This window comes from Schistocerca piceifrons, chromosome 10 (genome assembly GCF_021461385.2).
Source record: "Schistocerca piceifrons isolate TAMUIC-IGC-003096 chromosome 10, iqSchPice1.1, whole genome shotgun sequence".
Taxonomy (NCBI): domain Eukaryota; kingdom Metazoa; phylum Arthropoda; class Insecta; order Orthoptera; family Acrididae; genus Schistocerca; species Schistocerca piceifrons.
The window spans coordinates 23,062,311-23,088,876 of record NC_060147.1 but is presented as its reverse complement, the minus strand read 5'-3'; the positions used below and the strand labels follow the sequence as shown (position 1 = coordinate 23,088,876).

The 26,566-nt window shown below is 39.5% G+C and overlaps 1 protein-coding gene across 4 annotated transcripts in view; it reads right to left on the bottom strand.

Moving 5' to 3' along the window:
• Nucleotides 1-26,566, bottom strand: part of LOC124719108 (guanine nucleotide-binding protein subunit alpha-11-like) — a 134,019-nt gene that overhangs the window by 69,007 nt on the left and 38,446 nt on the right. For all 4 annotated transcript variants that reach the window (XR_007005986.1, XM_047244801.1, XM_047244800.1 and 1 more), the window contains exon 2: nucleotides 10,663-10,847. Coding sequence is in view for 3 of the 4 variants with exons in the window: in XM_047244801.1 (XP_047100757.1) it covers nucleotides 10,663-10,847 (185 nt within the window). In the remaining variant the exon portion in view is untranslated. The remainder of the gene's footprint in view (nucleotides 1-10,662; nucleotides 10,848-26,566) is intronic.

Genomic DNA, 26,566 nt, shown 5'->3' with positions numbered 1-26,566 from the left:
TTTTGTAAGATTTCTGGTGAGCCTTATACCAGAACTAGCGGGAAGATGTGTTCCTGGCCGGTATAATAGGGCAATATTTTGTCAACTCCAATACACCGCCAGATGAAAGTAGTACTACCTTTATCCTCTCTTCTCAGAGTAGTTTTTTTTTTTTTTTTTGTAGTCTGGATCCTTCTGTGCCATCTTCCTGTCTATCCAACTTCAGTGAAGATTCCTGGAATGCTTCAGCAGGTTCTCTCTACTGCACTACTAAATAAATAGCCACACTTCTCACAAACAAGGGTATATTTTGCCCAACATTTTTACTATTACTTTTAACAACACAACTAACGATTGCTACAGTAATACCACTCTCTTGAGTACATTCAAAACATCCATATCTGCATACTGTAGGATCTGAGATAAAAACACAGATTAACAACTACCACTCTTCAATTGTTGATTACGCCCTTGTTGGTTCGTCGTTTACTCCATGGCTCTCAGATGCAGGCACTTGCTGCACCATGGCACAAGTAACTCCCGGATGACCAGTGGTTGTTATACCATTTTTACCGGTCCTCTTCTCCACATTCACTGCATACAAGAAAGGAATACACACAATTTCCCTTTCCCACTACATTTATCCTTATTCAACTTACTCACGAACATCTCTTGTCGACAGCTTTCCAATGGTATGTTGGGATGTTTACAAATATCCCAAAACACTACATCTCCCACTTCCCCTCTATGTGATAGATTGCAGTCTATCCTACTACATATTGTTATTGTTATTCTATTACAGATTTTGTGTGACAAGTAATCTGTATGTAATTCCTATAATCACACTGAGTAGTTTTCACTACCCATAATTTGTTCCTAGTATACAGGGTTTAAAGGGAAACTGTTTACAACATGCCACAATGGTGTAGGGGAAATCAAGACGAATAGTTTAACTCAGGACACTTGTAGTCTATCAAGGCAGGAAACAACCTGAAATCGGCCTACAAAAGCAACCTAAGCTACAGAGCATAGGCCCTACCTCAGGTTTTGTATATCGTCTCGCCCCTCTATGCCACTGGTATAGTCGCTCTTAATTGTTTGAAGGTCAATTCTTTTTCTCACTAAAGTCCTAGTTATTGCACTCACAGATAGTGAAATTGATGTTTGTATAAAAATTTTACCTAAAAATTTTTTGAATACAATAAAATTAACAATGAAATTATTTTTCATCTCTGGTCTTCTTACTGTGAGACTACTGTGCTTATGAGGGTTGAGTTAATATCAAATTGTAAATGTAACTAGTTTTTGCATAATATTTATAAAGGTCTTTTTTCTTTCATTACTTTTATAGGAAAGTGGAAATTACTAATGTTAACAAAATAAAAAAAATTAATAAAATGACCAACAGAAACTGATAGCATAATAGGATGAGAGGGTATCAAAAATCTTGTGGGACATACATGTGTTTTAGATTAGGCCAATCTGAGGTTGTTTCCTGGTTTGATAGACCACAAGTCTCATATATAAAAGAGAGCAATGTGGCACAGTGGTTAGCACTCTGGACTCGCATTTGGGAGAACAGGGGTTGAAACACGCATCCAGCCATCCTGATTTAGGTTTTCCATTATTTCCCTAAATCACTTTAGGCAAATGCTGGGATTGTTCCTTTGAAAGGGCATGGCTGACTTCCTTCCCCATCCTTCCCTATTCCGATATGACCAATGACCTCACTGTTTGGTTCCTTCCCTCAAATCAACCAACTAACCATCATATCTAAAACCAGGGGACTCATGCAAAACTTTAAGAATTTTATAGTTTTAAATAATGACAGTATTTGGAATAAATGTAGTCATTGGGATAATGGCTGTTGTGGAAATGAAGTGACAACATCTTTAAAAATGAACTGAATGATGTGAAATTATAGTCGTGAATTTATGAAGGTGACAGTGACAAATATTTTTGTCGTTTCAGAAAGTATATTTGTGTAGAAAATCTGATTGTACAGCAGACAGACTTCAAAGGTCATGGTTATTATCCTTGAAAAAGATGTTCTTCAAAACAAATGAAATGGTATCTGTAACAAGGTAATACGAAAAGGGAGTCCCTTATTCATGATTAATAAGTTAGCTTTGTAAAATATAAGTATGAAACTGGGCATCCATATTGCCCTTTTGCCTATAATAGTTAAAAGTCTCTTTTATGTTAAAATTTTCCACAAATAGTAACTTTTAGTGCATCATCGGTATGCAGTGTCAGAAACTGGTTAGAACAATGCTACATCTGCTCTACACTTATATTGTTAATTTTGAAGGAGTGCAGATTATCTCTCAGGAATGCGTCAAGTGAATTTTTATCTGCTTTTTGTTGTTTATTTTTGGAGGATTTGGAGGTTACAACGCTCAGTCTCACTATGACAACCCTGCGTTCACTAATCGCTGTATCTGTTTTGATGCTTGTTATTAGCTCAGGATTATTTGTTGCTAAGAGGTCAGGTGTGTTTTCACAACCATATATTATCTGCATGGCCTCAGTTACACTATGTCAGCGATTGCAGTGCAAACACTTTCTCCACGTATGCGTACACCATAATTACTCTACCACACAAACATTGGAGTTACACTCGTCTGGTGTGAGACGTTCCTGGGGGCAGGAGTCCACTGGGGGCTGAATTACACAATAACCCTGAGTCCAGTACGGAGTGGCGGTGGGGTGAGTGGACGGCTGTAGCCTGTTGTCGGGTTGTGAACCACCGCGGGCTACGGTGGGGATGAAGCCTCTCCGTCGATTGGAGGTCCCCAGTTCCGTACAATACAATACCTCCCATTCTCCCTCTTGATTCTAGATACAGATATATGGATACACATCGAATCTCTCTGCCCAATATTGGAATGATGTCTGGTGGACTACTGCTCTCATTAATAAAATCCGTACAATCAAGGAAACTACTACAGTTTGGCGCACTTCCTCCGCTCCTCTCAGAAGTAGTCTACTGTCTTAAGCTGTCTACGCATAGGGGTATACTAGGCTCGCCCATTGCTTTCTCTTGCATAGTGAGCCACCCCCACAGTGTGGTTAGGGAGCACATATGTTGGTGGAATGTCCTCTTCTTTTGGCGCTCCATACTAAGTACAGCCTTCTAGATTCCTTGTCTTTAAGATTAGCAGACAATTCACAGGCAGTTGAACTGGTCCTCAGTTTCCTTCGTGAAAGTGGTTTTTATTTTCAATTATAAGGCTTTACTTTCCTCCTGGAGCAGGGACAGGGTGGTTGTCATTGGGGCCTCTCTTTGTGTTTTCTGGATCTGGGACCCACGACCACTCTCCTGTGCAAAGACCGCTCTTTTATCCCTGTGTTTTTCCAGTTCTTAGATTTGGGTTCTGCCCACTTGTCGCAGATGCCTGTATCTTACGTATGTAACTTTTGAATCGTGGACTGATGACCTCGCTGTTTAGTCCCGTAACCCCCATCAGTCAAGCAATCCGTCAATCATTTTATTAACTCCTTAAATTGAGCAAACAGTACTGGAAACTGAAAGAATATGTAAAAGTTTTGGGGTTCATTGATGACACTGTTACTTTGTCAGGAAAGGCATACGACTTGGAACATCAGTTGAGTAGAACGGGTAGAGCATCGAAAAGAAGATATATAGTGAGCATTGACAAAAGTAAAAAAGTAAAATAAAGATAGTCACATACAGTGGAATTAAATCAGGTGATGCTGAGGGAATTACGTTAGGAAATGAGACACTAAAGTTGGTAGGTGAAGTTTACTATCCAAGCAGGATTATCTTTGACAAATGCAAAAGTAAAGAATAGATAAAATGTAGACTTGCACTAGCAAGAAAACTGTTTGTGAAAAAGAGAAATGTTTTAAATCAAATTAATTTCAATGCTAAGAGGTACAGGGTGTCCAGTGAAGGAGCGTCATTTTCAAAATTAAATATCTCGAAAACTAAGATCAGTATATGAGTACGACAAACGGTAGATTTATTGTAAATGCTTTAAGAATCTTATATAGAAGCTTCAAAATAGTTCAAAAAGCTGCTAACTGATGGCGGTTTAATCGCAATAGGTCGTGCCTATAAATAGTATGCGGCAGCTCAGAGTGATTGGTTTCCATTGAACAAAGCGTTTTTCAGGCACTGGAATGCCATGTGTTAAGACACAGGTCTACTGCAACAAGGCACAGCTGTCAAACAACATTTAATGTTCCAAAAGGACCCAACGTGAATACTATTCACAGGCTCTTCACCAAATTCCGACAGACAGGCTGATGATCTAGCAGAGAATCGTAGCCCCAGGCAGACTGTAGTTACTCCTGAAATGTCAACATGGCTTCTGGAATTATTTAGCACATTCCAAGAAAATCTGTCCACAGAACTGCACCAAGACAGGTTTGAAGCATTCCAGCACACAGAAAATACTGAGACAGAGCCTACATATTGTAACACCTCAGTTCAGTTTACAGTGATAAAAGCTATAGAAAGGATAATTTAAAATTAAGAATAGAATTTTTAGAGAAGAAAATAGTGTAGCATCAGAGTTCGGTAATTGCAGATCAAAATTATAGTATATCAGCAAGTAGTTTAACGTCTAAGTACAGCAAAGCCACGGAAGCTCCATCGTGGAGAAGGCAGTGATGTTAAACTCTTGTGATGAAAAACCTATAAAAAGGCCCGATTGCCATTAATGCCGCCTTTTTTCCTCGATTTTTTCGTTAAAGGGTGGGGAACCCATGTCAGTCAGTGAGACAATAATTAGGTTGGACTTTATCGTGTTAAGATTCGTGATAAACTGTTAGAATATTATGGAGATGAAAAGTGATGTAGTGCGATCTCTGACTGTTGGTAGCAATGGAGTATTAAGAGGATTTTAGGACTTTAGTGCTAGATTGGAACTTTTACGGACATATAGACGACAGAATCTCAAATTATCTGCTGATACGAGTGAATTCAGAGGGACCGGTATTCAGATATTAACGTGTGGACTTTTGAAAGTGTCGTGTGCCATTAGTTGCAAATCTGGACGTAGAGCGTGTGCATATCGACATTTGCAGACTATTTAGATTCCTCCAGGCTAGGAACCTTTTAAATAGACCATCATTCATCACCATCTTAATCCTTGAATATAGAGTGAAAGTGAAATAAAAGACTGTTGTACTTATTTCATTTACCTAATACCAATCAGTGAAGGTTTTACGGAACCAAAGCTATTCAGCAGTAAGTCAGCACCATCTAGCGGAAAGCGTAGGCATTGACTAACATGCTAACTGAAGTGAACGTTTGTGTGTTTTATGGACTGCTTAATATGAACTTTTGTGACTCTTTGACATCCCCACTCCCTCCGAAAGGTGGCGCAGGCTGTCTTAATCATAAAAGGGGAGAGTTTTAACCAGGCAAATTACTAAATAAAAGCGATATTTACAAGACTCGCAGTAATAGCAAAACACAAGGCCCGCACCTCATCGGAGAGTCATTGCTGTCATGTCGGGAAGTAAAGCCGGAAAACCTACCGACAATACGTATCTACGAGCAGACGCTGACTTGGAGTACCTAAAAAGGGAACCACAAGAGATTTGGGGATGCTTCAATATGTTTCAATTCAAAGTCCAAAGCCACCCGTCCATAGCTGTACAACATAGGGCTGACTGTGCAAAACTCCTTCTCACGCCCTAACTGAAAATAAAGGATTCGATATTTCCTGCATCTGGGTCACAGATGAAGCACACTTGCACCTAAATGGAGTCATGAACAAACAAATGTGACTTTAGGGATCTGAAAATCCCCATTCGTGTGACATGAAACAAATTTATTCTCACAAAATTAGTGTTTGGACTGTGGTATACAGCAGAGTATTATTGGCCCTTTTTCATGCAAGCAACAGTCACTGCTGAATGTTACATTGTCATTTTTGGATAATTTGCCACCACACAGCTAGCATAGGTGGATCCGCCAGACATCGAATGGTTCATAGAAGATGGAGCAAAACCGTATCATACCAAACAGACGTTTCACTTTCTTGATGAATACTTTGAGGACAGAATCACCGAGTTGGATTACTGCAAATTTACTGGTGCAAGGACAGATTGGCCTCCATATTTGCCCAATCTGAACCCTGAGACCATTTTTCTGTGCGGCGCACTGAAAGGCACTGTCACCAGAACCGTCCCACCGAGATGAATGAGCTTCAATCAGCAATCTTTGTGGCATCTGAAACCATTTTCATTGAGACACTACAATATGTGATGGAAAATTTCACTGTCGATTTGTAACACCTCAGTATTACGAGTGGCTGACATTTCAAAAAAAAAAAAATTGTGATGTGATTGGAAAGACTGCTTGCAGAAGACGAGTTTAATTGTGTGCACTGATTCTATACAAGCTGCACAGTGTGCAGTACCATCTGTTGGCAACTTTTTGACTTATTTTGAAACTTGTATGTAACTTTTGTATAAAATTCACACAGCTTTCACAATAAAGATACCTTCTTTGAAATCAGACTTCTTCATTGGACACCCAGCATTTTCTCAGTCAGCAATCTGTGTTTAAAGTATAGCCTTATGTCAAAGTGAAATGTAGATAGTAGGCCACATCATTAAGAATAAAATAGAAGCTTTTGAAATGTTATGTTACAGAAGAATACTGAAGTTTAAATAGGTATATGAAGTAGCTAATGAGGGGTAGTGCATTGAATTGAGGAGAGGAGAGTGTCATGGCACAGCATGACCTAAAGAATGGATTTGTTCAAATGGTTCTGAGCACTATGAGACTTAACAGCTGAGGTCATCAGTCCTCTAGAACTTAGAACTACTTAAACGTAACTAACCTAAGGACATCACACACATCCATGCCCGAGGCAGGATTCGAACCTGCGACCGTAGCAGTTGTGCAGTTCCGGACTGAAGCGCCTAGAACTGCTCGGCAGTGGATTTGTTGATACGGCACATGCTGAGGTACTAGGAATGTTAATTTAATAATGAAGTAAAGTGTGGGGAGTAAAAAGTGTAGGAAAGGGACCAAGGTGTGAACACAGTGGCAGGTTTAGATGGATGAAACGTGCAGTTGTGCAACCGTGGTCTATGTGGAGTGTCTTTCACTAGTAATAAAAACGTTCTCAGTAATGGATTTGAACCTCACCACTACTTAAACTTTGAATAAAAATCATCAGCTATGGTGGCCAAAGTGTGGAGGAGCTGACAGAGGTTCAGGGCACTCTCTTGCCCTTGGGGTCATGAACTGCCTCCAAAATGTGCAAGGATAAGCATTGATCAAGCATGAGGATGCAGACAGCAGTGGAAACCACTAAATTAAATACATGTAATGTAATAAGGGAACAACTGACAGGAATGGGGAAAGAAATACAGTAGAAGAAGAATGGGTAGCTTTGAGGAATGAAATAGTGAAGGCAGCAGAGGATCAAGTAGGTAAAAAGACGAGGGCTAGTAGAAATCCTTGGGTAACAGAAGAGATACTGAATTTAATTGATGAAAGGAGAAAATACAAAAATGCAGTAAGTGAAGCAGGCAAAAAGGAATACAAACGTCTCAAAAATGAGATCAACAGGAAGTGCAAAATGGCTAAGCAGGCATGGCTAGAGGACAAATGTAAGGATGTAGAGGCTTATCTCATGAAGAGTAAGATAGATACTGCATACAGGAAAATTAAAGAGACCTTTGGAGAAAGGAGAACCACTTGCATGAATATCAAGAGCTCTGATGCAAACCCAGTTCTAAGTAAAGAAGGAAAAGCAGAAAGGTGGAAGGAGTATATAGAGGGTCTACACAGGGGCGATATTCTTGAGGACAATAGTATGGAAATGGAAGAGGAGGTAGATGAAGATGAAATGGGAGATATGATATGATGTGAGGAGTTTGACAGAGCACTGAAAGACCTGAGTCAAAAAAAGGCCCCGGGAGTAGACAACATTCCATTAGAACTACTGACAGCCTTGGGAGAGCAAGTCCTGACAAAACTCTACCATCTGGTGAGCAAGATGTATGAGACAGGCGAAATACCCTCAGACTTCAAGAAGAATATAATAGTTCCAATCCCAAAGAAAGCAGGTGTTGACAGATGTGAAAATTACTGAACTATCAGTTTAATAAGTCACAGCTACAAAATACTAACGCGAATTCTTTACAGATGAATGGAAAAACTGGTAGAAGCTGACCTCGGGGAAGATCAGTTTGGATTCCGTAGAAATATTGGAACACGTGAGGCAATACTGACCCTACGACTTATCTTAGAAACTAGATTAAGGAAAGGCAAACCTACATTTCTAGCACTTGTAGACTTAGAGAAAGCTTTTGACAATATTGACTGGAATACTCTCTTTCAAATTCTGAAGGTGGCAGGGGTAAAATACAGGGAGCGAAAGTCTATTTACAATTTGTACAGAAACCAGATGGCAGTTATAAGAGTCGAGGGGCATGAAATGGAAGCAGTGGTTGGGAAGGGAGTGAGACAGGGTTGTAGCCTATCCCTGATGTTATTCAATCTGTATATTGAGCAAGCAGTAAAGGAAACAAAAGAAAAATTTGGAGTAGGTATTAAATCCATAGAGAAGAAATAAAAACTTTGGGGTTCGCCAATGGCATTTTAGTTCTGTCAGAGACAGCAAAGGAGTTGGAAGAGCAGTTGAACGGAATGGACAGTGTCATGAAAGGAGGATATAAGATGAACATCAACAAAAGCAAAACGAGGATAATGGAATGTAGTTAAATGAAGTCAGGTGATGCTGAGGGAATTAGATTAGGAAATGAGACACTTAAAGTAGTAAAGGAGTTTTGCTATTTGGGGAGCAAAATAGCTGATGATGGTCGAAGTAGAGAGGCTATAAAATGTAGACTGGCAATGGCAAGGAAAGCGTTTCTGAAGAAGAGAAATTTGTTAACATCGAGTATAGATTTAAGCGTCAGAAGTCATTTCTGAAAGTATTTGTATGGAGTGTAGCCATGTATGGAAGTGAAACATGGACGATAAATAGTTTAGACAAGAAGAGAATAGAAGCTTTTGAAATGTGGTGCTACAGAAGAATGCTGAAGATTAGATGGGTAGATCACATAGTTAATGAGGAGGTATTGAATAGAATTGGGGAGAAGAGAAATTTGTGGCACAACTTGACTAGAAGAAGGGATCGGTTGGTAGGACATGTTCTGAGGCATCAAGGGATCACCTATTTAGTATTGGAGGGCAGCATGGAGGGTAAAAATCGTAGAGGGAGACCAAGAGATGAATACACTAAGCAGATTCAGAAGGATGTAGGCTGCGGTAGGTACTGGTAGATGAAGAGGCTTGCACAGGATAGAGTAGCATGGAGAGTTGCATCAAACCAGTCTCAGGACTGAAGACCACAACAATAATGTGTATCCACAGGACATTTGGCCTGTAATGGAAAAAATGTCACAATGATCTTTACATTGGCAAAAGATTCTGGACTAGTCGTCCCATTCAAATCTCTGGGAAGGGACTACCAATGGGAAAGTGACAGTGAGAAAAAATTGATTAACCAATGAAAAGGTAATGTTCTACAAATCGAAATGCGGAATGTCAGAAGTCTGAACTTGGGAGGGAAGCTAGAGATTGAAGCTCAGTCTAGACATAGTGAGAGTCAGTCAAGTGAAATGGAAAGGAGATAAGGATTTCTCATCAGAAAAGTGTAGAGTAATATCAACAGCAGCAGCAAACAGTATAATGGGAGTAGAATTCATTATGAATAGGAAGGTATGATTTCTAAAATCAGTTGGGGAATAGCAACAAAACAGCTATTCACGTTTGTGTGTAGAATCCACAAAACTGCTGATATACCATCTCCCTTTCAGAAGAACATCATCCACACAATTCCGATGTGCAAGAATTATCACACAATCAGCTTATTGGCACACGCATCCGAGTTGCTGACAAGAGTAGTATACAGAAAAATTGAAAAGAAAATTGAGTATCTGCTAGATGACAGTCAATTGGCCATTAGGAAAGATAAAGGCCCCAGAGGGGCAGTTTTGACAATGTGGTTAATAATGGAAGCAAGACTGAAGAAAAGTAAAGACATGATCATAGGATTTGTCAAATTGGAAAAAGTGTTCAGCAATGAGAAATGTTGCATGATGTTTGAAATTCTGAGGCAAATATTGGTAAGCTATAGGGAAAGACAGGTAATATACAGTATGTACAAGAACCAAAAGGGAACAATAAGAGAGATTGTAGAGGTATTCAGGATGACTTGGACAGAATCTTTATTTGTAGGATAAATTGAAGCTAGCTTTAAATGTTTCTTGTTCAACCAGAGATGTTTGAGAGACTACCCAAAGCAGTGCAAAACCTCCCCCTCCAAAAAATAAAATTAGCCTCAAATACAAACTGAAATCATATCTGCAGAGAGAGAGAGAGAGAGAGAGAGAGAGAGAGAGAGAGAGAGAGAGAGAGACAGACAGAGGGTGGGGGGAGGGAGAGAGACTTAACATAAAATTCATGTAATAGACAGTCAAGTAAGTGGTTGGCCTGTAATTGTCAACAAAGTGACTGATACCATGTAATAGTAAGAGACAGAAATTTTGTGCCATCAAACATGCAAATAACTAATACACACACACACACACACACACACACACACACACACACACACACACACACACAATATATTTTAAAATGAGACATAATTACAAGCTACCTTTAGTTTGTATTCTTACCTCTGATTTTTTGGACTCATACTGAAGCTCATACAACTGCATTCCCATAATCAGCATCTGAGTAGATGTGATAACATTTTGGCAAATTACTGGCTTAAACGTTTTCCGTTCTTCTTCAGTTAAACCGCCTTCTTCAATAATCCTCACCTGCTTCATAAAAGTTGATTTTCCGGATGAACCACATCCTAAAATCAGGATAAAAGTTTTCATCAGTGTAACTTAGATATGGTAACATCCTATTACAAGAGCAAGACGGAGTGAAGAGGTTACAAAAATGCAGCCAATGAAGATGTGAGAACATAAATTTTGGTTGATAAACCTTTAAGTTAGACCATGTACTGTGCACAAATAGCACATTAAGAATGGATGTCATCATCCATTCGAGCTTTATCTGTCCAATTATTCAACCGAGACAGAGATGGTGAAGTACGGCTGACAAATCCCAAGATATACTATGTAACACACACTCTGACTTGCACAAAAAATTATTAGTGGTCGGTTACAGATGTCACTCATCCATTTTCAAGTTTCTTAAAATGAGAATAAAGTTAAAAATAACACAGCCCAAAAATGGCATAATCACAGGCAGAGAGGTGCGACTGTACGGAGGGTGGCCGAGAACCGCCCATTTGAATTTCTGCAGGAGTGCCACGACTGTGTTGGCCTTATGAGGCTTTGCATTGTCATGGAGCAGAATGACCTCAAGGTTGAGATTGCCTGGTTGTTTCGATTTGATCACTTGGGGAAGGGTTGTCAAGGTTTGCGAGTAATGCTGGGCATTCACTGTTGTCCCGTGCTGCAGGAAGTGAACCAGAAGGAATGAATTTTTGGTCCCCTTAAAAAGACTCTGAGGGGCAAATGATGCACCTCGGATGACAAAGTCCAGCTGTATGTGTGGAACTGGTTAACATCGCAGCCCCCAGGAATTTTATGAGACAGCCATTCACCACCTTGTGTCACAGTGGGACAAGTGTTTTAACAGCCAGGATCAATACTTCTAACGCACAGGTACTGGTTTCTGTAATTATACCTCTGACTCCTTTGTTTTTGAACACCCTGTAGGAATGACAGTGGCAAGATCAGGCAGATTGCTGCGTGCACAGGGAAATTTGAGTAGTCTTTCTCTATGTGCAATTGGAACAGGATGAAACCCTAATAGGGTGCAATGGTAAGTACCCTCCGCCGTGCGATTCACAGTGGTTTGCAGAGTATTATAAAGCTGTCCTACAAAGATGAAATACCTTTTTAGAAACAGGGGTCTGCATGTTGCATGCTCCATGTCAGAAAACCAAGGCACCTGGTTATGGAATGCTAAGCAGAGAAGAAATTGTGTTACTTTCTGACAAACATGGGTATATAGTGTAAAATGTAGGAGGTATAATAGAAAGAAACATTCCACATGGGAAAAATACATGAAAAAATATGCTGTGACTTACCAAACGGGAAAGTGCTGGTAGCTAGACACAGTAAAAAACAAACAAACACACAAATATCAAGCTTTTGCAACCCATGGTTGCTTCTGCCTGTGTCTGTATATGTGCGGATGGATAAGTGTGTGTGTGTGTGCGGGTGTATACCTGTCCCTTTTTCCCCCTAAGGTAAGTAAGTCTTTCCGCTCCCGGGATTGGCTTGACTCCTTTACTATACCCGATTAGTCTTTTGTCAACTTGCTGTACAAAATTTTTATAAACATGCCTTACTAATATTCCAGAAGTATCTTTAGACATAAACAAGGGAAAAGAAAAAGCTGACTTTAGAGATGGATCTAGTCAATGAACCATCTACCAATCCTCAACTAAATTACACAAAGAAGCAACCACTACTACTGGGATTTATAGACTATGAGAAAGTGTTTGACTCTGTCATAATAAAATCTGTGCTGGCAGCACCTGAGAACCAAGAAACAGAACATAACTACATCTGTTTGCTGGAGAATGTGTATGATAAGATTACAGTTTCAGTCTGATTACACTGATATAGTGAAAAGTTCAGGATTGAGAATGAAGTTATGTAAGGTGAGTCCACTTCACCAAATCAAATCATTAAGTTCAAAGAAAGAATGAATGAGCAGAAATGGATCTTATTCGAAAGACCTTCTACTTGCAGATGACACTGTTCTGAGTACTTCACATCTAGAATGACTTCTGCAAAATGGCATAGGGACCAAACAAACCAAATATGACAGTATGCCAGAAGATCATTTACAATAACACTAAAATAATGTACAGACAATTTGCCAACAGGAAGGTACAAAAGTTTAATGACAGAACTGTAGAAACAGTTGACAAATTTATGTACTTAGAACAAAAGAAAACACCAACCAGATGCAGACTTAAAGAAATAAACAGGAGGGTAAAATTGGCTTTGAATTTATTAGAAAAACTAATTAATGTATTCAGAAGTAAATTCTCAATATGTATTTCAACATAAAGTTTACACTCCTGGTACTAAGCTATGAAAGTAAAATAATCATGGTAATGTGCTAATATTATGTTGGGTACAAAAAATAAAAATAAAACAAACACAAGGAAGAAAAGAAAGATAAAAGTAGAGGGTGTGATGGTTTGTCTGTACACACAAATTACTCTGACTGATTTGACTGAATCTTGACTGAAATGGAGACCAAATGACAGGAGATGGACCAAGGAGGTTCTGTGTCAGATCCTTCATGATAATAAAAGACAGAGAGACTAATGGAAGGCGGCTTGCCAACCTAAAAAAAAATTCAGGACAGACTTGCATGTAAAAAGCTGAAGATCATGATGATTAGACTGCCTGGAAGAGATCTCCATCCAGCAGATTAATTAATGATGGTTTAACTGAACCCAAATCAAAAACATAGGCCACAACAGCCAAGGCCTGCAGAATAGTTTAACAGTTTGTAACTTTTCTCACCTGATATTAAGACTTCAGTAGCTGTGAACTTGTTCAGTTATAGATGTCTTCCAAATGTTGAAGCATCTGATGACTATACATCAAATAATGTAAACCACACTGCTGTACTTAGTTTTTGATCTCATTTTTATCTACAATTAATTATCCTTATCCCATGATCATTTTTGGCACAAGCAATAGCCCAAGCATATTGGCAGAAGAACACTTACATTCATATACACTACATAAGTCAGTTATCTGCTGGTATAAAACACTGAAAGATAAAAAAATATGGTGCACAACAAAATAATTATCTGACTGGGAGAGAAATCAGTCAGAGTAATTTGTGTGTACAGACAAACAATTCCTGATGCATAGAAATACGGTACGGGTGCAATCGATGTTGATGTAGCATTCTCAACACCGACATTTTTGAGATTCCCAATTCTCGTGCAGTTTGTCTGCTACTGATGTGTGGATTAGCCATGACAGCAGTTAAAACACATACTTGGGCATCATCATTTGTTGCAGATTGTGGTTGATGTTTCACATGTAGATGAACACTTTCTGTTTCCTTAAATAATGTAACTATCTGGCGAACGGTCTGGACACTTGGATGATGTCGTCCAGGATACCAAGCAGCATACATAGCACACGCCTGTTGGGCATTGTGATCATAATAGCCATACATCAACACGATATCAATCTTTCCCGCAATTGGTAAATGGTCCATTTTAACACGGCAAATACTGTCCACACTGGTGGAATGTTACGTGACACCACGTACTTATATGTTTGTGACTATTACAGCGCCACCTATCACAAAGTGAAAAAAGTGGTCCAACTAAAACATTCATATTTCTTTACATACTACACGAATATGTAATAAAAAATGGGGAATCCTATTTTTTTAAAAAAATGCTGTTAATAACAGTTTGATGTATGGCAGCACCATCTAGTGGGCCAACCATAGCACCATCTGGTTTCCCCCTTCAAGCTAGACGAGTTTAGTTCCTTGTAGTTTTTTCGTTTGACGCTTATTTCATGAGATATTTGGCCCAGTCACAATCAATGGACCACCCTGTAGATTCACACTATTTGGATACTAAATTTACATTTTTGATGGCTAAATCATGAATAAGTTAATATTTTGATAGTTTTAGCACCAACTAACTGACTAATAGGTGTTAGTGCAGACTAATACAATAAATATCCTTGTTTTAATTACTTAGTGCAGCTTGCTCATCTCCACTGACTGACTTAATCACTGTATGACATTTGTGCTTATACACACGACTAAGATTAAAAAATCAAAGTTTTTGTGATTACATTAATTAGAAGATATAAAACAGCCAAAAGAGCAAGCCTATTTAACGATGAGCTATATGATCAGAAAAAAGGAAACACTATAGATACTATTTCATTGCATGGGGATTCTCAAAGCCTGCCAAAAAGTTTGGAGGAGGTAAAATTTTTCAAGCTGAAGACATTGTAGAGAAAATATGCATTTTTGAAATCAGAAAAATGTGAACTACAGAACTATGTTTCTGAATTTTGGGATAATTATTATTTAACATTTGAAGATTTGGAAAATAAAAAATTTTTGAATATGAATAACTTTTGAAATATGAAGTTTTAAAAATGTAACACATTTGCAGAGAAAAGGACAATGAGGAGTTTCAAAAGAACTAACCCAATTTAGAAACAAACAGTTACTTGGTGACTGAAAATTTCACCTCTGTGTGTCTTGTACGAATCGTAAATCGTGAATATTCTTTTAAATAAAATACAAAGTATTTCCAGAAGAATCAAATGTAGTAAGGCACAAATACAAAATCAGCTATTTTTTGTGCAACTACAATGTACACGCTTTTGAGAAACTGAAATTAAACAAAGAAAAAAATTTATATTTTTGTCAGGAATGGTACAAGAATGAGTAAGATGATTCCAATTTGCATTTTTACAAGTTACGCAGAGAGTCGGAAAAGGTAAATTACTTTATACACTCGAGGAGTTGAAAATATTTGCTGCCTAAAGGAAAAACATGGAATCATACCCAGTAAACACAACACATGAGAAATCAGTGGTTTTTATTTAACTCCTCAGAGTCTACTGTAGCAATAAGTAGGCCTTTAGATTCAGTACACTAAAAGCAAAAAACACTCTCACAGAAGCAACTTACAACGTGCCTTATTGTATGATGTGGAAAATACAATCTTCTCATCAGTTTTTCCAAATACTTGGACTGTCTTTTAGATACTTCACCTCTGTAGGTCAGTTCTACACACATCTACATCTATGCCTGTACTCTGCAAACTGCTGGGAATGCACAGCTGTAGGTAGTTCCTATTGCATCACTTATTAGGGTTCGATTCCCATTTGGAGTGTGGAAAGAATGACTGTAACTGCTGTATCTGTAAAAATATGACCAATTCTGATAGGTCGCTAATAACAGTCACAAGGTATTAGTAGAACTTCTGTATTCCATTACACATTTTGGGTGAAGCCCATCATCAGATGAACTGTCAAAATTATTATGCAATCATTAGCACAGAGGTAATCCACACAGTCATAATAAAATATGTAACAGATGACAAGATTCGATATACAAATGGTACATACCAAAATACAAAGGCGATGAAAAATTTTTTGGGGAAGACAATGTCACATCTAAAAATGCACAATGATAAGATAGTAGTGCCAAGTGATAAACATTATTGCCAATAAACAAGTGAAGGAAATGCTCATCTAAAATTAAGATTAACATTACACACATCAGAGGGCATGAAAACCAGTGGCTCTGCATATGGCCATGAAAGAAATTTTGTTACATTTTGTTATTACAAATATGCCATAACAACTTACATACAAAGGATAAATAGAATACAATGGATAAATATGAAAAGTATCACAATAATGGTTAAAGTACTGTTATACAAGCCACTACCGAGTAGTGGAGAAACCTGCTTTCAAACCATAAAATATGGATATGTTTTGTGTAGAAAGTAGTACAAAGTAATAAAGTGGGGAAACCAACATAAATTCCCTGTAACATAAATGAATGTAGCCATATCTCCTTTCGCTTATGCACAGGGATGCGCTTAAGCGTACCAACTAACGCAGTGCATCCATTCAAATTCAATTAAAGCAAATGGGCACTATAGCAAAATGAATCAGTTAAATGAAATAATAATGACACTAATGATATGAATTAATAGAGGAAAACATTCCACATGGGAAAAATATATCTAAAAACAAAGATGATGTGACTTACCAAACAAAAGCGCTGGCACGTCGATAGACACACAAACAAACACAAACATACACACAAAATTCAAGCTTTCGCAACAAACTGTTGCCTCACCAGGAAAGAGGCAAGGAGAGGGAAGGACGAAAGGATGTGGGTTTTATGGGAGAGGGTAAGGAGTCATTCCAGTCCCGGGAGCGGAAAGACTTACCTTAGGGAGAAAAAAAGGACAGGTATACACTCGCACACACACACATATCCGTCCACACATATACAGACACAAGCAGACATATTTAAAGACAAAGAGTTTGGGCAGATAATGACACTAAGTACAATAAAAGATGCCAATAAAAGAAAGAGCGGGGTAGATCTTTTATTAAAAATCCTATAATATTACAGAAAATATTATAAAATTAGACAGTAAATTAAGCTGAATTAACTGATGATAATTGTGATACAGGTAATGGAGAGATGATAGACTGACTAATAAATCAGCAAATCATGAAAAATATTAAAAAACTATGACTTTCCACTTGCCCACTGATGACAACCTCCATATCAGACCGATGATACACACAAATTTTCAACTCGTCAAGAATATTGAGTTCCCTACCCTTAACTTCAGCACACAAGATAGCTAAACTATCATTAATGAGGGCAACAGATGACCATTTTCTCTCAAATGACACCCAAGTACACTACTATTTTTGTAGGTGTGTTCCCAAAATCTTGTTACAAAATTTCTCCCTGTATGGCCCTCATAGATGCCATCACAAGAACTATACTTGATTCTGTGAACACCTGAGTTCTTAAACTTGTCAGCTTTATCATCAAGACTATACCACAAAACAAGTCCAAGTTTCTTTTCTGTATGGAAACCCACTCGAAGCTTTGCTTTCCTAAAGGTGTGCAGAATCCTGTTACAATAGTTTCCTTCACTTCTGTATTGATGATGATGTTTATCACTTGGCACTACTATCTTATCATTGTAGATCTGTAGGTGTGACATTGTTTGCATCTAAAGTTTTTTCATCAACTTCATATTTTGGTGTGTATCATTTGTACCTCCTATATTTTCATGGGTTACATACTTTTGTTTTACAACTTGGTGTGGCTCACCTTTGTGCTAATGATGGTATAATAATTTTTGACAGACCATCTGCTGATGGGCTACACCCAAAACTCATAATGCAATAAAGAAGTCCAACTAACATCTTGTGACTGTTATTAGCAGCCTATCAGCATTTGTTACAATTTTTGTAAGTATCAATGTGGTCACAAATGTCATATGACTTTTTGCCAGATTTAAAATTTGCTGTATCTGTACTTAGCCTCATCTTGTCTGCACAGTTCCTAGGTGAGCAATGCATATCATGTGACATTATCTTCTTAAATTCCTTACTTGATGCTGTTTCTTGAAAGTTGTAAGTAGGCTTTGCAGGAAAACTGACATCTATCTTCAAGCATATTCCAGTTTTGGTTTTTCAGTATTTCCTATGAACATATACATTACTGTCCTTTGTATGTTTTTATTGCCCCTGTTAGTCCTTTTGAAATGGCTCCCACACACTTGAGCAGTATTTTTTTCCCAAATGAACCCAGGTATTTACATGACTTGATTGACTTCAGTTGAAACTAATTTATTTTATAGTCATAAGATACCACACATATGTTTCTGCATTTTGTGAAGTGCACAATTTTACATTTCTGAACACTTATACCAAGTTGCTAGCCATTGCACCACTTCAATATCTTATCAAGGTCTGACAGTATATTTGTGAAGTTTTCTTCACACAGTACTTCATTTTAGATTACTGCATCCTCTCCAAAAATTCTGAAGTTGCTATAGATATTGCTTGCAGGTAATTAATATAAAACATGCACAGCAAGAGACCCAACACATTTCCCTGGGGCATACATGAAGTTACTTTACAAATGTGGATAACTCTTACTCCAGTTACGACATTCATTTGATAAGCTCATATATTCGTACTTTAAAAATAAATATTAGTGTAATACTAAATCAAAAGCTGTTTGGAAGTCAAGAAATACTGCGTTCACTTGACAGCCTTATGCATGGCTTTCAAGATGCCATAATTATGGGAAAGTCACAAGTTTGGTTTCAGACGATCAATGTTTTCATGTCTGTGCTGGCTGGCATGGGTGAATTTGAGAATCAACAGCTCTCATTTGAATCTCAGCTTGGTTTCTTAGTCCACAGAATTCGGTATGCAGTAGATGCTGGAACCTAGAATGACGCTGTGATCATAGATTTCAAGTAGGAGCTGAATCAAGTCATCTACTGAACGATATAGGAGGCCACAGCCAATTGAGCTGCCTTTGTGATTGGATTGAAGGTTTCATTGCAGATATAATTCAACACATCATTCTTAAAATAAAGAAATCCATCAGATGTGAAAGGAACTTCAGGTGTGTACTGTTCATGACATATGGAAGTTATCCATTAGATAACTTGGGGTATTTGTAAATGTTGCCATTCTATAAGGGGAAGTTGTTTTACCATAATTTTATTTCATTACTAAGCTAGGATGTACAGAGGAGTCATGGAAATTCAAAAGCACAAAAACAACTTTAACAGAAAAAGAAGAAGGATTAAAATAAGACATGTTGTGGACCATACAGATAAATGAAACAAACAGTGTCAACTTCTATATCCACATACATACTCAACAAGCCACCATATGGTGCTAGGTAGAGCATTCCTTGCACCACCACCAGTCATTCCATTTCCTGTTTGCATCACAAACGACTATCTATATGTCTTCGTATATGACTTAATTACTCTTATCTTTCCTTTATGGTCCATATGCAAAATATATGCTGGTCTCAGTATAATTGATCTGCTGTCAGCCACAAATTCTGGTTATTTAAGCACTCTCAATAGTGCTTCATGCAAAAAAAAGTATGAGTAGGGAATTGTGCTCTGAGGGTTCCTTACAAACTTAATCATGTGTGTAGGTAGTTCATCTACAGGTTCTTATGTGTGAGGTTCTGAGTAACAAAATATGTAACATAATGACCATATCTTTTGATTTCATTGATCTAGAAGCTTAAATCTTTTACACCCCCAAGGGACCATAACCCTTAGTATTTGACATAAATCTCAACTTGAGATCTCTACCCACCCCTCAGAAAAAGGGGTCTATATGGGCAGAGAGACAGACCCAAAGGTTCTATTTTTACCAATTGGGATATGGAATCCTGAAAACATCATCTTCCCTCCAACGATTCCCGTTTGATTTCGCAGGGTATTTCCAAAATACTAACAGTTCATTCGAACCTGCTGGTGACAAACAAAGCAGCACATTCCTGAACTGAAGTGGTTGATGGAAGAAAATGCTAACTAACAATTTAGTGAGAATTAGTAAGGTTAAAGCATGTGCTTTTGTTTTTACTATATCACGTGCTGGCTAAAAATAGTCCAATTTGAACCACTAGAAAGTGTTTGGTGGTTGTATAACTTGTTTTGCCTTACTATATTTTTGTCCTTGTCTTTGGATGAAAATTGTGCCATGCCACAATCTCAACATGGTAGTAAAAATAATAATGTCGTGTGACGAGTGCCTCCCGTCGGGTAGACCGTTCGCCTGGTGCAAGTCTTTCGATTTGACGCCACTTCGGCGACTTGCACGTCAAAACATAGCAGTGGTGTTATCTTATTATCAAATAATGAGATACATATTTAGTGAAGATTTTAATGATGACAGTGTTCATGTACTGATGACGGTGATGCAGACCATGGTTATACACTAAGGGATATATCAGATGTTCAAGTGTGGCTTAGCATTATATTGTCACCAACATAATCTCAAAAGATTTAGACATACTATTTACTGAAATTTTGGGGAATTCTTTAATGTTAGGAGTGTCTAAATGTAGTGTAATGCAATAAATATCAATAAACACCTGCGAGGTTGCTACAGCCACTATTTCGTTTTATCTTGTCATGATAGAAAAACTGATAACAAATGCATTTGGAGGTTAGCACTGTTTTTGTCTTTAAGCATTGTGTGTTAGCACTGTTTTTCTCCTATGTTATTTCTCTACAGACGTCAGAGTGTATTTATTTTTAGGAAGGAGCAAAACCTACATCCACTGGAAGATAAATAGGAAGTGGTCATGTGCTATACCAGATAGACCACAACACTCCTGAAAAAGGCACAACACTCCTGAAAAAGGAAAAGATGTATTCTTAAACAGACAGGAAACAAATAAAGAAGAATGAAAGGCAGGCATTATGAGAGCTAACGGGGAAGGCAGTTTGTAGTCACTTTGTTGGAGAACTGTGTAGTTACCCATTGAAGTGGGAAGATATACTGTCACATATTAAGAAGGAAAATTTCAATGGCTCCTTGAATCTGGCTGACTTTGGCAAACAAAATTCATATTTATTTTGTCTTATAAAAGAATATCCTGTGAAAAGTACAACAAACTTCTCAGACAAAGTTCTATCAATAGAGATGAACAATTGCAGCATGAGTGCAGAACATATTTCCTCGTGGTCCATGTTCTTCCACATAACACAGAGCATTTGAATAACATATTAACCCTCCTACTATCAAGATTTATTTGTCTCATTGCGTACCACTGGGTTCATACAGATCCCAAGTAATTTACATCGAATATATTGGCATTATTTTAATGGAGTAATATAAAAACATGCATTACAGTTGTTCACTGAAATAGTAATGACTGTGTTTTCAAAAACATTACATTCAAGAGACTAAAAGAAATTTAGTTTGGGGTCGAAAGACCACAGTGGTACTCAGTACAAAAAAAAGATAAATAAATATAAATGAATAAATTGCGATGTGTTGTAAATATAAAACTGAACAAAACATCATTGGATACAACCAACTCAGAGAGCGGAAAATACTATTTTGAAAAAAGAAATTGCTTTGAAACAAGGGAGATATGATTTTCCACTGTTTTTGTGGAATCATATTGATCCCAGTGGTACTAGTAAGGGTATAGCAACAATTGATGAAAAAAACCCTAACAATGGCTACAAGTGGGAAATAATATTTTCATTGTTACAGGTGCTGTGTATATCAGCTGTTTTGCACAACATTCATCATTATACACTCCTGAAAATGGAAAAAAGAACACATTGACACCGGTGTGTCAGACCCACCATACTTGCTCCGGACACTGCGAGAGGGCTGTACAAGCAATGATCACACGCACGGCACAGCGGACACACCAGGAACCGCAGTGTTGGCCGTCGAATGGCGCTAGCTGCGCAGCATTTGTGCACCGCCGCCGTCAGTGTCAGCCAGTTTGCCGTGGCATACGGAGCTCCATCGCAGTCTTTAACACTGGTAGCATGCCGCGACGGCGTGGACGTGAACCGTATGTGCAGTTGACGGACTTTGAGCGAGGGCGTATAGTGGGCATGCGGGAGGCCGGGTGGACGTACCGCCGAATTGGTCAACACGTGGGGCGTGAGGTCTCCACAGTACATCGATGTTGTCGCCAGTGGTCGGCGGAAGGTGCATGTGCCCGTCAACCTGGGACCGGACCACAGCGACGCACGGATGCACGCCAAGACCGTAGGATCCTACGCAGTGCTGTAGGGGACCGCACCGCCACTTCCCAGCAAATTAGGGACACTGTTGCTCCTGGGGTATCGGTGAGGACCATTCGCAACCGTCTCCATGAAGCTGGGCTACGGTCCCGCACACCGTTAGGCCGTCTTCCGCTCACGCCCCAACATCGTGCAGCCCGCCTCCAGTGGTGTCGCGACAGGCGTGAATGGAGGGACGAATGGAGACGTGTCGTCTTCAGCGATGAGAGTCACTTCTGCCTTGGTGCCAATGATGGTCGTATGCGTGTTTGGCGCCGTGCAGGTGAGCGCCACAATCAGGACTGCCTATGACCGAGGCACACAGGGCCAACACCCGGCATCATGGTGTGGGGAGCGATCTCCTACACTGGCCGTACACCACTGGTGATCGTCGAGGGGACACTGAATAGTGCACGGTACATCCAAACCGTCGTCGAACCCATCGTTCTACCATTCCTAGACCAGCAAGGGAACTTGCTGTTCCAACAGGACAATGCACGTCTGCATGTATCCCGTGCCACCCAACGTGCTCTAGAAGGTGTAAGTCAACTACCCTGGCCAGCAAGATCTCCGGATCTGTCCCCCATTGAGCATGTTTGGGACTGGATGAAGCGTCGTCTCACGCGGTCTGCACGTCCAGCACGAACGCTGGTCAAACTGAGGCGCCAGGTGGAAATGGCATGGCAAGCCGTTCCACAGGACTACATCCAGCATCTCTATGATCGTCTCCATGGTAGAATAGCAGCCTACATTGCTGTGAAAGGTGGATATACACTGTACTAGTGCCGACATTGTGCATGCTCTGTTACCTGTGTCTATGTGCCTGTGGTTCTGTCAGTGTGATCATGTGATGTATCTGACCCCAGGAATGTGTCAATAAAGTTTCCCCTTCCTGGGACAATGAATTCACGGTGTTCTTATTTCAATTTCCAGGAGTGTAGTTTCAAAATTTTCACATTCAAGAAACAAACAAACGCTTTAAGTTTCATTACACATCAGAATGTATTCATGGTTTTTGCACTGGGTACCACACAGTGCAAAAACCATGAATAAATTCTAATGTGTAGTGAATATGAAACTGAACATAATGTCATTGGATACAATTGACTTAGAGACAGAAAGTCATATATTTTGAGGGGAAAAAGCTTTGAAAATGAGAGAGAGATGATTTTCCAATATGCTTTTGGGATCTTATTGACCCATGATGCTAGTAGGGTTAAAACTACCTGCAACCAAGATCATGAAACCACAGTTTTCACAGCAGAACACAGCATTTTCTATCTCATATTCAGTTTTAACAAGAAACCTTTACACTGTCCTTTAAAAATCATGTCCAAAAGAACAGACACCATATATATATATATAATCAAGGGGATGATGGCCAGTGATCCTCTCAGTGCAGTTGCATACCAAGTCTGAACCCTTACGTGAATCGGCAAGAGGCCACTAGTGCAGACCTCAGGATTGGGAGCCAGCTGAACCACCACATCCCTGATCAGGGAGTCCGCATACAAAGCCTTACACTGCTGATCGGTGCACGTAAAATCGCGTCGACGGCTGAGACCCTGCAAGTCCGTGACCCTGGAACGATACAATTGTGTTTGCTGTTTATCGTACTGGTGGAACTCCAGACGAGATCCGACCACACGGTAACGTTGGGAATAATAGTTTGTCAGCAAAAGGCATATCTCCTGGAAAGAGAGAGCACAGGATCGGACAACAGTGCCAACTTGCAGAGACAAAAGAACGTGTCTGGGGAGGCACGAGACAAAAATAACAACTGATGCAGGAGTCATCCGTGACTTGAAAAGCTGTAAAATGTTGTTTCAGACGATGTATGTTTCCCAGTCTTCTTTAGCGTCATTAAATGTGGGTAATGACGAAGGTCGTGGGAAAGCATCGGACACCTGAAGACTTGGAAGCTGTTGTGGTAATGCGTCCTTTGCATCGACTTTGTCCGTTAGCAACTGCAGTGACTGTTGTAAGATGTCTAACTGGAGCTGCTGCTGCTGCATGTGCTGCTGCTGTTGCTCCAGAAAACAGACCAACTTCACCTCCGTGCTAACAACTACAACTACCACCGTTTATCTCATTGCCAAAATGTTGTAACCACGACCAGAACGGTCGAGGGGTTGCCATGAACGAAAGCGTGGCAGGACCGAACAGGAGAGGCCCATGAACAAACAAAAACAGATGAACAGGAAAGGATGGACACGAACAACAATTGACAACCGAGCAAGACACTAAGAACAACAACAACACACAAGAAGCAATGGGGTCACAAGTGAAAACCTCACAAAACCAACAACATCCACTCAAACACGGAATAAGCACAGTAAACATGATGTCTGTAGGCGAAATATTGAGACACTCACGTGAATATCATACTGCCTCGCTGAATGAGAGGCAGGCACTTAAATACATGATAGGAGACGTCACTATTGGCCACAGCAATTGTGAACACCGTATCACCAGTTCGGTGGATTTTATTCGGCAATTGAAATCTTTAAGGCTGAGTCTTTCAGATTTTTTAGTGTGTTTTGACGTTGTATCTCTGTTTATAATAGTCCCTCTAGAAGGATCTCTTAGTTTGAAACTGGATGAAGGATTGGTGAAGTTTTATCATCACGTATTGAGATCCACGTATTTTTCACTTAACAGCAATATTTTTGAACAGAATGACGGTGAGACGTGGGAGTTAGGGAAGGCAGGAAAAGGTGTGCCTAATCAGTTACCGTTGGTTGCACAGTAAACACATACACTTTATTTAAGAAAATATTTTTTTAAAAACAATCATTTAAAAAAAATGATTGAAACAGAAGCTACATTGACGGCTGAAGACGCTATTAAGAAATAATTCAAGTTATTTGTCGGCTGAAGGCCGCAAGCAATACTTCAGAACAATTAGTAGCTGAAGGCCTGAATTATAAGTGAGGAAGACAACTACACGTTGAAAATACCAAAATAATTTTTAAAACAATCATTAAAAAAACTGACTAACACAAGCTACACTGATGGCTGAAGGCTTTATGAAGAAGAATTCAAATTACTTGTCGGCTGAAGGCAACAAGCAATAGAAATAATTTAAACAAAATATTATTTTTAAATAATTGACACACTCAGGCCAAATAAAAAAAGGAGTGATCCACAGACAGTGCTCCAAGGATCGACCTGAGAAAAGTCCCTACAGCTGCGTAAGCGGTGAGACAGGCAGCCAAGAGTTATGCTCACCTAACGCGATGGCAACTCACACTAGGGACAGTTTAACGCCAACCGTCTTACCAAATACACCTAACATCTGATAACGATGGAGTAACTCGGGTGAGGGCGAAGTGACAGACGGCACTGAGTCTGCAGCATCCGGCATTTAAAACACTGAAAGGCAGAAGGAACCACTCCACAAATGCAGTGCGCAGACAGGGTTAAAATAACTGCTCATTCAAACATACTAGATACACACAGACCCACGAAAACAATTCCACGAACAACTCAAACAATGCTAAAACAAGTCACTGTGGAACAACAAGGACGAACCACAAGTCGACACAAACACAGAGGACCCAGAAGCGGTCAAAGACCAAATACATGTCGTCCGAAGAGATGACCGACCGAACGACCAACCGACGGTCGGTCGCTCTTGATCAAATCAGGCAAGGGAAAGGTGTCAGTACGAATCGTTGACTGAAAGCTTATCACCTTGAGGTCACTTCCACAAGCAGACACACAGACACAAGTGAAGGTTGCACTACTCGAATATAACGATCCATTCAACTTAAACTCGCCGAATCCGGACTGCGACGTGGTCGTGCACTCTCGCGACCACATCCTCCCATCGGGCAGCGTACATATCACCAGCTGTCCCAGCTAGTACTTGCGCTGTGCGGGCCTCACTGGTGCTCCATCCTAAGCCAATTGCCCGACACACGATGATCCGGAAATACTAGAGGCCACTCCAAAGATAGTACCACAGTACTTGCTACTGATAAGGACTGCTGCTGCCACTGACGGACAGAAAAAGCGAGCAAACGTAGTGGTGCCAGTGAACAGTCTAAGAAAACCAGAGGTGACAATCCAAATACACGACGCCAAGCTGTCAATGGCACCAAGGCGATCTGGAGCACGGCTCCGAGTGGCTGTGGCTAGTCCTTTATCACCCATAGTCTCGCCAATTTACTTATGGGGGACTTCGAGGATAT